This window comes from Orycteropus afer, unplaced genomic scaffold (genome assembly GCF_000298275.1).
Source record: "Orycteropus afer afer isolate SDZICR_OR568_19922 unplaced genomic scaffold, OryAfe1.0 scaffold00042, whole genome shotgun sequence".
In the NCBI taxonomy this organism is placed as follows: Eukaryota; Metazoa; Chordata; class Mammalia; order Tubulidentata; family Orycteropodidae; genus Orycteropus; species Orycteropus afer.
In genome coordinates this window covers 8,250,570-8,265,885 of record NW_006921629.1, presented here as the reverse complement: position 1 = coordinate 8,265,885, position 15,316 = coordinate 8,250,570, and the positions used below count along the sequence as shown (strand labels likewise).

Here is a 15,316-nt window from a genome sequence, read left to right as displayed (position 1 = left end):
GTATCATTTGGAAGAAAGAAAAAAAAAAAAAAAAAAGGGACCAGGTTTGCTGGTCTGATAGAGCCTGATGGAACCCTTTAGACTACGGCCCCTAGCTGCCCTTCAGGTCTGGAATTGAACCCATTCCTGTGGCTTCCAGCCAAACAAAAGAGAGGCATATGAGTTGAATATTTACACTAGGTAGATATACTTCTTGGAGAGAATAATCATGGGAGAAAGAAGGGCTGTTTATGCACAGTGAGGCAGCTCAGGGGGCAGGAGTGCATGGAGGGATGGACACAGGAAAGAGGTAACTATCGGGAGGAAATGGGAGGGGAGCTGTCGTATTGGGGTAAATTGTAATCAATATCATGAGACAAAGTGTATGTGAACTGCTGCATGGAAAGTGAATTTGCTCTGTAAACTTTCACCGAAATCACAATATAAATAAATAAATAAAATGTATCGATTCTGGGGGGAAAAAAAACATCATCCATGAAGAAAGCAAGATGTCATTAAAAAGACAAGAAAAGACCAAAACAGATGTCAGAGGACACTCTGAAACTTGCCCTTGAGCAGAGAGCAACTAAAGCAAACTGAAGGAATGACAAGATAAAAGAGCTGAACAGAAGATTTCAAAGAGCAGCTTAAGCCAATTACTATAATGAAATGTGCAAAGACCTGGAGTTAGGAAAGCCAAAAGGGAAGAACAGGCTGGGCATTTCTCAAGCTGAAAGAACTGAGGAAAAAATGTAAGCCTTGAGTTGCAATATTGAAAGATTCTATGGGCAAAATATTAAATGATGCAGGAAGCATCAAAAGAAGATAGAAAGAATACCCAGTGTCACTGTACCAAAAAGACCTAGTCGATCTTCATCCATTTCGGCAGGTGGGATACAATTAAGAACCAATGGTACTGAAGGAATAAATAGAAGATGCACTGAAGGAACTGGCAAAGAACAAGGCTCCAAGAACTGATGGAATACTCATTGAGATGTTTCAACAAATGGATGCCCCCTGCTGGAGGCACTCACTCGGCTATGCCAAGAGATGTGGAAGATCTACCTGGCTGACTGACTGGAAGAGATCCATATCTGTACCCATTCCAAAGAAAGGTGATCCCACAGAATGTGAAAATTAGTGAAAAGTGTCAATAATAGTGCACCCAAGTAAAATCTTACTGAAAATAATTCAAAAACAGTTGCGGCAATATATCGACAGACAACTTCCAGAAATGCAAGCTGGATTCAGAAGAGAACGTGGAACAGGGTTTATCATTGTTGGTATCAGATGGATCTTGGCTCAAAGCAAAGAATACCAGAAAGATGTTTATCCTGTGTTTTACTGACTATGCAAAAGCATTTGATTGTGTGGATCATAAAAAACTGTGGATAACATTGAGAAGAATGGGAATTCCAGAACACTTAATTGTACTCATGAGGAACTTATATATAAACCAGGAGGCTGTTGTTCTAACAGAACAAGGAGATACTGCATGGTTTAAAATCAAGAAAGGAGTGTGTCAGGGTTGTATCCTTTTGCCATACTTATTCAATCTATACGCTGAGCAAAAAAATCCAAGAAGCTGGACTATATGAAGAAGAACGTGGCATGGAGATTGAAGGAAGAATCATTAACAACCTGGGATACGCTGATGACACAACTTTGCTAGTTGAAAATGCGGATGACTTAAAAGACTTACTGATGAAGATTGACAAGTACAGTCTGCAGTATGGATTACATCTCAATATAAAGAAAATAAAAATCCTCACAACTGGACCTATAAGCAGCATCACGATAAATGGAGAAAAGATTGAAGTTCTCAAAGACCTCATATTGCTTGGTTCTACAATCGACACCAATGGAAGCAGCAGTCAGAACATCAGACGACATACAGCACTGAGCAAGTTGGCTGCCAAGGACCTCTTTTAAGTGCTGAGGAGTAAAGATGTCTCCTTGAGGACTAAGGTGTGCCCGCCTGACACAAGCCGTGATATTTTCAATTGCTTCATACGCATGTGAGAGGTGGACAATGAATAAGGAAGACCGAAGAAGAGTTGATGCTTTTGAGTTGTGGTGCTGGCGAGGAATGCTGCAAGTACCACGGACTGCTAAAAGAACTAACAAATCTGTCCTGGAGGAAATGCAGCCAGAACACTCCTTGGAAGCAAGAAATGGCCAGACTTCTTCTCACCTATTTTGGTTATGCTATCAGAAGGGACCATTCCCAGGAGAAGGATGTCATGCTTGGTAAGGTGGAGGATTGATGAAAGGGGAAGGCCCTCAATGAGATGGACTGACACAGTGGCTGCAGCGATGTGCTCACGTATCGCAAGAATCACATAGCTGGCACGAGACTGGGCGGTGTTTCATTCTGCTGTGCACAGAGTCACTGTGAGTCGGAGACGACTCAGAGGCACCTAACAACAATCATCTTACACCTAACAACAATCATCTTATAGCACTTGTGAGATAATAGTTGTCACAGTACTTAAAAGAATGATCATACAGACCAAGTGTTAGTAAATTACAGCCTGTGGATGAAATCTGGTCCACCATCTATTTTTATAAACTATATTTGAACATAATGACACTAATTTGTCTACGTATTACACAATGGTCACTTTTGCACTATAAGGGCAAAGCTGAGTAGTTACAACAGAGACTACATGGCTTACAAAGCCTAAAATATTTACTAGGTGGCCCTTTATAATGTAAACAAAAAACAAACTCACTGCCATCAAGCTGACTCCGACTCATAATGACCAGAAGTAGATTGTCCAATCTTCCTTCCATGGAGTGGCTGGTGGATTTGAACCAACAACTTTCTGGTTAGCAGTCAAATGCCTTAGGCACTATGCCAACAGAGCTCCCTCTTTACAATATAGACAGCTAAAATACCTGAGTAAATCATTTTACCTACTCCTGGAAGCCAACCTAGATGTCCAAATTCTAACTTACGGACTTTACACTCTAGGATAGTGACATGAATGGAAATAATTCATAAGGTAAGATATAAAAATCTAAGTGTTAGGGGAATGAAACTAAACATACACATGACGTTGAATGTAAAACAAGCTCTTAAAAATTTTTTTAAAAAATCTAAGTATTACTATACGAAAGGAAAAGTGTCATAAAAAGGAATAAAGTGTTTAAAGTTGGAAAAATCAAAGAAGGTATCTTGAAGGAAGTAGCTTTTGAACTAAGAAAGGATGAGTATAATTTGGCCATGCAGTGATAGGGAGAATACTTCCAGTGTGAAGAAAATCAGAGTTGTAAAAAAGAAAACACAGTTAGGAGAAAATGGTAAGAAGCAGTTTGAGGCCAAAGGCTAGAGCAGCTTTCCATGTCAAGCTAAGTTGTTGTTGTTGTTATTTGCCATCGAGTCGGCCCCGACTCATAGCGACCCCTCCTTGGGTTTCCGAGGCAGTATCACTACGGAAGTAGGATTGCCCAACCTTCCTTCCGAGGAGTGGCTGGTGGGTTTGAACCGCCAGCCATCTGGTTAGCAGGCAAGTGTCTTAGCCACTATGCTACCAGAGCTCCCCCCCTAAATAGCACATAGTGAAGTGATATTCACATGCTAGGGCCCCCTCTGCTGGACCACTGGAAGGAAATCCTAATCTTAAAAATTTGGTCTCTTAATGGCTTTTGCTGAATTGCTGGAAACAGTAGTAATTGATTCATAACCACTCCTCTCCACATATATCAAATGCCCTCCTCAGCAAGGTAACTATTACATATCTTTATTTTTCAAAGCAGTGATAATTTTGTTACTGCTTAAGTTATTAATTCAGAAATATTTTAATAGTCAAGCCTCATAAATATTCAAATAATATACTCAAGAGATTTAACTCTCAGCATACTAGGAATATAAGCCAAAATTCACCAGACTGATTTTTTATAAACAAGTAAATTACATTAAAGAACAATTTTATATTCTATTCATGAACTAAGCCACAGCTCCCTTGTCAACTACCTTCTAGCTAGGTTCCACCAAAGAAACAGAGATAGTGTACTGGAGGTTGGGAAAAAGGGAGAAGCCAGACTATTTCTCCCATCTCTCAACCTAAGGCTAAATCTTGTCCTTGGATTCAGCACTTCTGGATAGGTCTAACAAGTGACCCTGGTCCCTGGTATTCAGGACCTATCTGTTTTGCACATCTTTCCATTTTATAATTGCTTGCCTCTTGCTACTGCTAATCTCTGGGTTCCTCACCATCCCCTTTATGTCTTATCAGGTCTTTCATCACCTATATCCACCACTCACCTGTCAGTTTGTCATACTGTGGTGGTTTGCATGTTGCTGTAAGGCTGGAGGCTATGCCACTAGTATTTCAAATACCAGGAGGGTCACCCATGGTGGACAGGTTTCAGATGAGCTTCAGGACTAAAACAGACTGGGAAGAAGGATGGAGCCATCTACTTCTGAAAAAACTGGCTACTGAAAACCTTATGAACAGCAGTGAATCACCATCTGATCTAGTGCCAGAGATGAGCCCCTCGCATTGGAAGGCATTCAAAATACAACTGGGGAAGAGCTGCCTCCCCAAAATAGAATTGACTTTAATGATGTGGATAGAGTAAAACTTTTAGGGCCTTCATTTGCTGATAAAGCACGACTCAAAATGGGAAGAAACAGTTGCCCGCATTCATTAATAATCAGAACGTGGAATGTACAAAGCATCAATCTAGGAAAACTGAAGTTGTCAAAAATGAAACAGAACAGGAAAAGATCAATATTCTAGGCACTAATAAGCTCAAACGGATTGGTATTGGCCATACTGAATCAGACAATCGTATGATCTACTATGTTGGGAATGACAAATTGAATAGGAATGTTGTATTCAGTGTCAAAAGGAACATCTCAAGATCTATCCTGAAGTATAATGCTGTCAGTGATAAGATAATATCCATATGCCTATAAGGAAGACCAGTTATTACTACTATTATTCAAATTTACACACCAATGACTAAAGCTAAAGATGAAGAAATTGAAGATGTTTACCAACTTATGCAGTTTGAAATTGATCAAAGATGCTATCAAGATGTACTGATTATCACTGAGGATTGGAAAGTCAGAAACAAGCATCAGTAGTCGATAAGTATGGGTTTGGTGATAGAAATAATGCTGGAGACTGCATGATAACACTTTTGCAAGACTAATGACTTATTCATTGCAAATACCTTTTTTCAACAACATAAATGGCGGTTCTACACATGGACCTTGCCAGATGGAACACATAAAAATCAGATTGACTACATCTATGGAAAGAGGTGATGGAGAAGCTCAGTATCACCAGTCAAAACAAGGCCAGAAGCTGACAGTGGAAAAAACCAAGTGCTCATACCTAAGTTCGAGCTGAAGCTAAAGAAAATTAAAATAAGTCCACAAGAGCCAAAATATGACCTTGATTACATCCCACCTGAATTTAGAGACCATCTGAAAAACAGATTTGACGCATTTAACACCAATGACCAAAGACCAGACAACTTGTGGGATAACATCAATAGCATCACACGTGAAAACAGCACAGGTTCATTAAAAAGACAGGAAAGGAAGAAAAGACCAAAATGGATGTCATAAGAGACTCCGAAACTTCCTCTTGAACAGACACTAGCTAAAGTGAATGAATGTAATAAATGGTGAAATAAAACTGAAGATTTCAAAAGGCAGTTCAAGAAGACAATGTAGTATTATAAAGAAATGTGCAAAGACTTGGATTTAGAAAACCAAAAGGGAAGGACATGCTTGGCATTTCTCAAGCTGAAAGAAATGAAGAAAAAATTCAAGCCTCAAGTTGCAATCTTGAAGAGTTCTATGGGCAAAATATTGAATGATGGAGGAAGCATCAAAATGGTATGGAAGGAATACACAGTTACGATTTCAAAAAGAATTGGTAAATGTCCAACTATTTCAGGAGGTAGCATATAATCAAGAACCAATGGTACTGAAGGAAGAAGTCAAGGCTGTTTGGCAAAAAACAAGGCCTACTGCCCAAGGCACTTGACTGCTAACCAGAAGGCTGGCCGTTGAAACCCACCAGTCACTCCTTGGAAGAAAGGTTGGCAATCTACTTCCGTAGTGATACTGCCTCTGAAACCCAAGGAGGGGTCGCTATGAGTCGGATCCGACTCAATGGCAGCGAGTGAGAAATTGATGGAATACTCATTGAGATGTTCCAACAAAAGGATACAGCACTAGAAGTGCTTACTTGTTGATGCCAAGAAATCTGGAAGACAGCTCCCAGGACAACTGACTGAAAGACATCAATATTTACACCCATAACAAAGAAAGGTGATCCAAAAGAATGTGCAAGTTATCGAACAATATCATTAACATCACACACAATTAGAATCTTGCCAAAGATAATTCAAAAATGGCTGCAGCAGTACACTGACAGGGAACTTCCAGAAATGTAAGCTGGATTCAGAAGATGATGTAGAACAGGGAATATCACTGCTGATAAAATATGAACCTTGGCTGAAAGCAAAGAATAACAGAAAGATGTCTACCTGTGTTTTATTGACTATGCAGAGGCATTTGACTGTATGGATCATACCAAATTATGGATAATGTGGTAATTAAGGTTGTGTGTCACCTTGGCTGGGCCTGGTTTTGAGTGGTTGGGCAGCTGAATGTAGTTATTCCCCATGGTGAGATTGGTAATTAACTCCATGGTGGCATCTACTGGAGCAGCTGAGTAGCTGCTTTAGGGATGTGGGCTACTTCCAGGATATAAGCAACTTTGAGGAAGGTCTCCCGCTTTTGGCACACTTGAATCCTGCATGTAGCCGAGTTGTTATTCAGCAACCTGCCAATTTTGGGACTGTTAATGGGATTTGAATCAATGGCCTGCCACATGAGTTGGTAATATCAGGACTGTGCCATTTTATTTGTCGACCTTGGGCTTGTTAGCCTCAGCAGCTGCCTGAGTGAAGAGACACCTCTAGCTTCAGTGGGCCAGGAGTAAGAGGCAAAGCTGAAGCCCAAGGTTGAGGGGCTTTCACCCAGCCTCTGGAGCCTGGCACTTTGAACTAGGACTTCTAGCCTCCAAAACTATAAAAGAATAAACTCCTGTTTGTTCAAGCCACCCATTTGTGGTATATCCCTGTCAGAGTGGCACAAAGTAACCAAAACAGATAATATTGCAAAGAACAGGAATTCCAGAACACTTAATTGTTTTCAAGAGGAACCTGTACATAGACCAAGAGGCTGTTGTTCAAACAGAACAAAGGCATACGGCATGGTTTAAAATTAGGAAAGATGTGCATCAGGGTTGTAACCTTTCACCAGACTTATTTAATCCATATGCTAAGCAAATAAACCAAGAAGATGGACAACATGAAGAAGGAAGCAGCATCAGGAATGAAAAACCATTTACAACCTGTGATACGCAGATGATACAACCTTTCTTGATGAAAGTGAAGAGGACTTAAAGCACTTACTGGTGAAAATTAGACTGTAAAGATGACAGTCTTCAGTATGGATGACACAACATAAAAATCCTCACAACTGGACCAACAAGCAATATTATGATAAATGGAGAAAAGATGGAGGTTGTCAGGGATTTCATTTTACTTGGATCCACAGTCAACACCCACACAAGCAGCAGTCAGATAATCAGACGTCATATTACACTGGGCAAACCTGTTACAAAAGACTTCTTTAAAGTGTTAAGCAGCAAAGATGTCAGTTTTAAGACTAAGGTTCACCTGACCCATTCAACTCACTGCCTGCCATCAAGTTGAGTCCAACTCATAGAGACCCCCACATTGGGTTTCCAAGGCTATAAATCTTTATGGAAGCAGACTGCCTTTTCTCCCACAGAGCAGCTAATGGGTTCGAACCACCAACCTTCTGGTTAGCAGCCAATGCCTTAACCACTACACCACCATAGCTCCTGTGCCTGACCCAAGCCATAGTATTTTCAATTGTCTTATATGGGTGTGAAAGCTGGACGATGAATAAGTAAGACCGAAGAAGAGTTGATGTCTCTTAATTGTGGTGTTGGTGAAGAATACCAAAAATATCATGGACTACCAAAAGAATGAACAATTTTGTCCCAGAAGAATTGCAGCCAAAATGCTCCACAGAAGCAAGAATGGCCAGACTTTCACTCACCTACTATGGTCATGTTGTCAAAAGGGACCATTCCCTGGAAAAGGACATCATACTTGGTAAAAGCAGAGGGTCAGCAAAGAAGAGGAAGACCTTCAATGAAATGGACTGACACAGTGGCTCCAATGATGGGCTCAAGCACAGCAAGGATTGTGAGGATGGTGCGGAACTGGACAGTGTTTGGTTCTGTACACAGGGTTGCTGTGAGTAAGAGCTGACTCAATGGCATCTAACAACATCACTTACATTACCAGTCCTCTGTATTCAAGTCTTTCTGTGCTTCACAATTCAAGAGTTATCACCTCAAAGTGTGTTCATCATAGCATCACTCAAAAACTCCCTATAAAGTAGAAATATCATGTATAGCATTAAAGGTACTACACAATCTGCGGATTCTGTTACAATCTCATCTTCAATCACCTTTTCCTAAATATCCTCTTCTCTAATCACATTACTCCACAAAAACACCTTACACTTTCATGCCACTCTGTATTTCTCTCTCCATCCTCTAACTGAAATCACAGCCACTTCTATCTTTCTACCCATTTCAACCCAAACAAGCCTTGTAAGCTGTTTAAATGTCCATTACTATTCTGATTCCCCATTATAAACTTAATCATTTCATCTTCCACATTTCACTAGTATTTTGTAATGCTATTATTAAAATGAGGCAGAATAGGAGAACAGAAAGAATATAGGTTTGGGGGTCAGAAAGACCTAAGTTCAAATTCCAGTCTTGCCACTTATTAGCTGTGTGATATTGGGTAAATTACTCAAACTTTTCTTTATTCATTTTTCTTAAATTGCAAAATATATACATAGCATAAAATTTGCCATTTTAAATACTAACTGTACAATTCAGTGGCATTAATTACACTCACTGTGTTGTTCAACCATCACCAATATTTCTAAAATGTTTTCATCACCCTACACAGAAACTCTGTACACACTAAGCAGTAACTCCCCCATTCTCCCTTCCCTCTAGTCCCTGGTTACCTCTGATCTACTTTCTATTTCTGGGAATTTGCCTATTCCAGATAATTCAAGTAACAGGAATCATAATATTTGTCCTTTTGGGTCTGGCTTACTTCACTCAGTATAATGTTTTCAAAGTTCATCCATGTTGTAGCACAATTCAGAACTTCATTTCTTTTTACTGCTGCGTAATATTTTATTGCATGTATATACCACATTTTATTTATCCACTTATCTATTGATAGACACTTTGGTTGTTTCTATCCTTTGGCTACTACGAATAATACTGTAAGAACACTGGTATGAAAGTATCTATTTGAGTTCCTGCTTTTGAGTCTTCTGGATATATATCTAGGAGTGCTATGTTTAACTTGTCGAGGAACCAAACTATTTTCCGCAGCAGCTCTGCCACTTCACATTCTCACCACCGTTATACAAGAATACTTAACCTTTCTGAACTTCAATTTCCTCATCTATAAAATAGTACTACTACTACTACTACTACTTACTTCACTGGGTTATTATGAAGATCAAATAAAGTAACACAAGCAATGGGTACATAAGAATCCTCAGTAATGTCAGTTTCCTTTCTTAATTTCAATCTGTTTCGTATTAATGTTGACATGTCTATCTTCCTCACTAAATTATAAACTGGTAGAAAGTAGCACTCCATCTTGGTCATCACTGTTGTTAGCTACCATCAAGTTGGCCCCTGCCACATGGCAACCCCATGCACAGTGGAACAAAACACTGCCCAGTACTGAGCCCTCCCCATGGTCAGTAGCAGATAGGACCACTATGAGCCACAGGTTTTTCACTGGCTGATTTTTGAAAGCAGACCAACCCAGACCTTTCTTCCTAGTCTCTCTAAGTCCACAAGTTCCAGTGAAACCTGTTCAGTACCATAGCAACAAGCAAGCGTCCACTGACAAACTGATGGTAGCCATACGTGAGGTATGCTGGCTAGGAACAGAACTGGGGTCTCCTGCATGGAGGCAGGAATTCTATCACTGACCATTACAGTCCCTAAAAAGACTTACAAAGGTTCTGCACAGAATAAAGCATAAATGCTCCAGCGACAAAACTAATCACACCCTTAACACATACAAAAACCAAACCCACTGCCATCAAGTCAATTCTGACTTACAGTAACCCCTGTAGGGTTTCTAAGGCTATAAACCTCTACGGAAGGAGACTGCCTCATCTTTCTCCCATGGAGCAGCTGGTGGATTCAAGCTGCCAACCTTCTGGTTAGCAGCCCAATGCCCTAACCACAGCTCTACCACAGCTCCTTATCCCTTAATACACAGCAGGCATTATTTATTAATGAACAACAAAATATCTGAATTAATTTGAAAATGCAAGAGCTATGGTCAGTAATGGTCTCAATATTCTATTTTAAAATAATCTAGTTGGCTGAACAGAAATATTGATTTAACTAGTAACCTTGATTCATTTTGTCATAATCAATTATTCTTAAATTTTATGAAAAAATAAAAATGAAAGCATTAATTATTAAGCCACTGTTAAGGGGGAAATCCATTTTAAGAAAAATGTTATTCTAGAACTGCAAGGATGATTCTCATTGACATCATACCATGGGGAAGACATCAAGACATAAAAGACTACATACTACATGATTTCTCTTATATGAAATTCTAGAATAGGCAAAATTAATTTATGGCCCTAGAAATCATATGAGTAGCTAGCTGACGGGGGGCAGAATGAGGGAAAGTGGACTAATTGCTTGGGGGCAGAGTAAAATAGTCATCTTTATTAGAGTTTATTAAAAGTCATCAACTTATACCCTTAAAACCTGTGAATTTTATTACATGTTAATTATACCTCAATTTAATAAGCCAGTCACATAGAGCTAACTTAACAGAAGGAAAAGAAGCAAAGTACCAAATATGGTCAATTATCTACTATGCTATTATATAATTAATAAGAATGGAAAGAAAAGCTATTTCTTTCTGCCAGAGCGAAAGAAATTATGAGATTAATTAATGTAAAGGTCTTTAAGAGCTATAAAAAAATGAAGTATTAGGTAAGCACACATTTGGGGCTGTTGCAATTAAGTGAGTTTCACAGGAAAACTTCTGACTGCTAAAGGAAAAAATGTTCACGTTGCATATTATTATTATCATGTTATTAACATTATTCATATTTTTATCATAATACTATCAATGGTAACTTTACTTGTTACCATAATTGTAACAGTCATGCTTACCAGACCCTGAAGAAATAACAAAAATTCCCATAAAGAACTACTGCTACCCAATCATCTCAGAATTTACCTAAGAAATTTCAAAACTACTTGGCTAATAAAAAAAAATCCTAAAAAATTGGTAGCATTTTAATAGTTCATTATTATAATTTTGTTACATAAATATTAGTTTTGCAATGACTATTAATTGTTCAAAACAGCTTTTGGAAAAAAAAATTTACACTATCATTTATAAGAAAAAAATTGGTGGAGCACCTTTCTTTAAACATTCCTTTTGATAATCTTATAAATTATTATAATTGCAGATACACTGTAGTGATAACGAAGGCATCCAAACATACCAAACTCACAGTTCAAATAAAAACAAAATTTGTATTTCCATCAATTCAAGAGAAAAATATAGTTCCCTTACCTCCTCCTCATCATCAGAATCATCCCCAAACACTGATGGTTTTTGCAAAACAGGGTGCAACTGCTGTGTTTTCTTTGGCAAAATAAGCCCATACCTGCATTTTTTTTTTGAAATAGAAATTACACCATTATCTTTTAATGTTAAAAAATAATACATTGACTACCTCTTCCAGATGGAAGCTACCAAGTCAAAAAACGTTACAGCCTACAAACACTTAACAGACTCTCTGATTTTCAATTATCTCAACATTTTATTAAGCTGTAAGATATTATAATTACTCTTAGTAATTATATAGTGGACATGGGCCTACCTCAAATACTATTTTTACCTAGGAAGAATAGTAGCTGCAGAATTCAGAGATGTTTTGATGGAAAAGTGATAGTGACGTTTTGCACTTGACTGCTAACCAGAAGGCCCGCAGTTCAAACCCACCAGCCCACTCCTCCGAAGGAAGATGGGGCAATCTACTTCCGTAGTGATACTGCCTCGCAAACCCAAGGAGAGGTCGCTATGAGTCTGATGGCACACAACAACAACAACAACAGTGGAAACATCAGTTCATATCCACTGAAAATAAAAACGCTCTAAATTAATCTGTGGTCTAACAAGAATCAAGAGGTAGATTTTTTTTCTACTGCGTACTTTCAAAGAAGTTATTAGATAGTGTAACCCACACGAAGTAACTGGGGAACCCATGATAATTCTGTTTTACAAATACGTTAACTTAAAAAAGACTATGTTAACTAAGAAATCTAGGTAGCCATTGGGTAAATGATCATTACACTTCAAAGCTCCTTTGCTTTGCCTTGGATCATCTAAATAAATCATCCTACTAGAATCAAGTTATTTACTTGCTAATGTTTTGGCCTTTAAGATTCAGATACCACGGGAAGCCGCACCAAAGGTAAGGATTACCCACCAAAAACAGCCTCCAAGTAGGTACAGTACTGTCTCTTTTGCGGCAACGTATACCCCAAGCCCCTAAATGCCTACCCTTTTCTGTGGCTTCTCAGCACATTCCTAAAACGAGAAGGGAGGGCGGGAATCAAGACTTGAGCTTCTGCCAAGGAGAACAAGGCCCTCTAAGGAAGCCAGGAATGGTCTCTCTTCTCATTGCTCCTGAGAGCATCCAACCGGGGAGAAACTCAAGCGCGGGGTAGGAAGCAAGACTGAGGGGCCTCAGACCGAGCTTTTGGAAAATAGAAAAGTCTCGCTCTCTGCCCCTCAGCCTAACTTCCTTTATTTCCTCACAAGTTTCTCCCTCAAACTTCGGGCTTCCAACCTGAAAAATGTATGGGGGAGGGGAAAACATGTTCCTCAGGATTTCTTGTTTTTTCCCGTCTCTAGCCCTGACGACACAGCCCCTTCACTTCCAGTGCACTTTTACTCCTTGGCCAAAGACACAGACGCCGTGGTTTCTCCTTTCCCAGCCTGACCCTAACTCCCGGATCACTCACTGCCTGCCCGGAATCGCCATCTTGCTCCCGTCTCCGCTGAACGTGGCCGACGCAAACGTAACGCAGACGCAGAAGCAGACGCAGACGCTGACTTCGTCACGAAAACTCTCGCGCAGTTTTGGCCGGCCCGGAAACGATTCTGCTTTTGGGTCGTTTGAATCGCGTCCACACCTCTGAAAGATCGGTAGCCCTCGGTTCTGTTTCCAAGCTGACTGCCTGCTTCGAAATCAAAGGAAAGAAAAAAATTAAACGTAGTCCGGGAACCAATAGCATCAGCATCGCCTGGGAATTAGTAAGAAATGCAAAATCTGCGCCCCCTCCTAAACAAAATCAAACTCATTGCCGTGGAGTCGGTTCCGACTCGTAGCTACCCCTCCTTCGGTTTCCTGGGAGATATGTCTACGGAAGTAGATTGCCCTGTTTTCCTTTCGAGGTGTGACTGGTGGATTTGAACCGCCAGCCTTCTGTTTAAGTAGTCAAATGCCTTAGGCACTGCTCTACCAGAATTCATGACGCCCCACCTGGACCGAAACCTGCTAAATTGGAAACTAGGATGGGGCCCAGCTTGTTTTAAACCTTCCAGATAATTCTGATGATCGCTGAAGTCTGAAAAATACTGTTGTAGGCTGTTAATCTTAGGACCTCTGGTGGCCTAGTGCTTAAAACATTTGACTGCAAACCAGAAGACTGGTAGGTTTGAACCCAATCATTGGAAGAAAGACTGGGTAATCTTCTTCCGTAAAGATACCGCCTGGGAAACCCAAGGAGTATTCGCTCTGAGTGGGAACCATCTCCACGGCAGTAAGCTTGGTTTTTGGTTTGGAAGCTGTTAATCCATTCAGGGTTTTAGGCAAAACATGATACTATCCACTTAAAACTTCTGAAAGCCGGAACCAGCGTACGGCGGAAACCTAATAGAGAAGTAAAAGGAAGATAACTTTCCACTAATAGAGATAGGTAGAAAAATAGTAAGATTATGCTGTCAGAGAGGAGCTCTGGTAGCATAGTGCTTAAGGCACTTGACTGTTAGCCAGAGGGCTGGCGGTTCAAATCCACCAGCCACTCCTCGGAAGGAAGATGGGGCAATCTACTTCCATAGTGATAACTGCCTCGGAAACCCAAGGAGGCGTCGCTATGAGTCAGGTCTGACTTGACGGCACATAACAACAACATACTGTCAGAGGTGGAAAACTTGCAGACCCGGAAAAACAAGGTAGTCCCATTGAGGTCCAGCTCTCATAGGTCACTGTGTTTGTTAATAATACTGTTCATGGTGTTAACTGTGTATAAAAATTAAAATTACATGTTGTCCGTTAGGTGCCCTGAAGTCAGTTCTGACTCATAGAAACGCTCTGTACAACAGAAGGAAACCCTGCAGGATCCTGCACCATCCTCAAGAGCTTTATGTTTGACCTTGTTGTAGCCACTGTGTCAATCCAACTCATTGGGAATCTTTTTTTTTTTTTTTTTTGCTGACCCAAGCCCTTCTAGGACTCCCCTTCCTTGCTTCTAAGGAACATTGTGGCTGTACTTTTTCCAACACAGGTTTGTTTGTTCTTCTGGCACTCCATGGTTTAGTCAATATTCTTCACCAACACTGTAATCCAAATGCATCAATTCTTCAGTCTTCCTTATTCATTGTCCATCTTTCACTTAAATCTGAGAGGATTGAGAATAGCATGATTTGGATCAGGTGTAGCTTAGTCCTCAAAGTAACATATTTGCTTTTTAACACATTAATGGTAGCTATATCTTTGTCCATCTTTTTAACCTATTTTTCACTACTTGTATCTTTAACATCATTTTCTTGTTGATAGCACATAGGTGTGTCTTTTGAATCCAATGTGACAATCTCTTCCTTTTTAATTGGAGTGGTTAGGCCATTTTCATTTAATGTGATTATTGATCGGTGTTTTCTGTTTGTCCCTTTTTTGTTTCTTTTGGATTAATTTAGAAATTTTCAGCTTAACCTTTGTTGGATTATTAACCACACCTCTTTGCTATTTTTTTTTAAAGATGTTGTTTTATACCGCATAACGTGGATAAACTTGGAGGACATTATGCTGAGTGAAATAAGTCAATCACAAAAGGACAAATATTGTATTAGTCCGTTATTGTAAAAGTTAAGGAAAGGTTTATCTATT

General features: G+C 39.7%; 1 protein-coding gene across 1 annotated transcript in view; it reads right to left on the bottom strand.

The window, feature by feature from the left end:
• The window catches only part of NSRP1 (nuclear speckle splicing regulatory protein 1), a 59,149-nt gene extending 45,957 nt beyond the window's left edge, over positions 1–13,192 (bottom strand). Inside the window, exons 1-2 of the mRNA XM_007937413.2 lie at positions 13,173–13,192; positions 11,716–11,809 (exon numbers count right to left, since the gene is read on the bottom strand). Coding sequence (XP_007935604.1) covers positions 11,716–11,809; positions 13,173–13,192 — 114 coding nt within the window. The remainder of the gene's footprint in view (positions 1–11,715; positions 11,810–13,172) is intronic.
• Between the last annotated feature and the right edge of the window lie 2,124 nt (positions 13,193–15,316).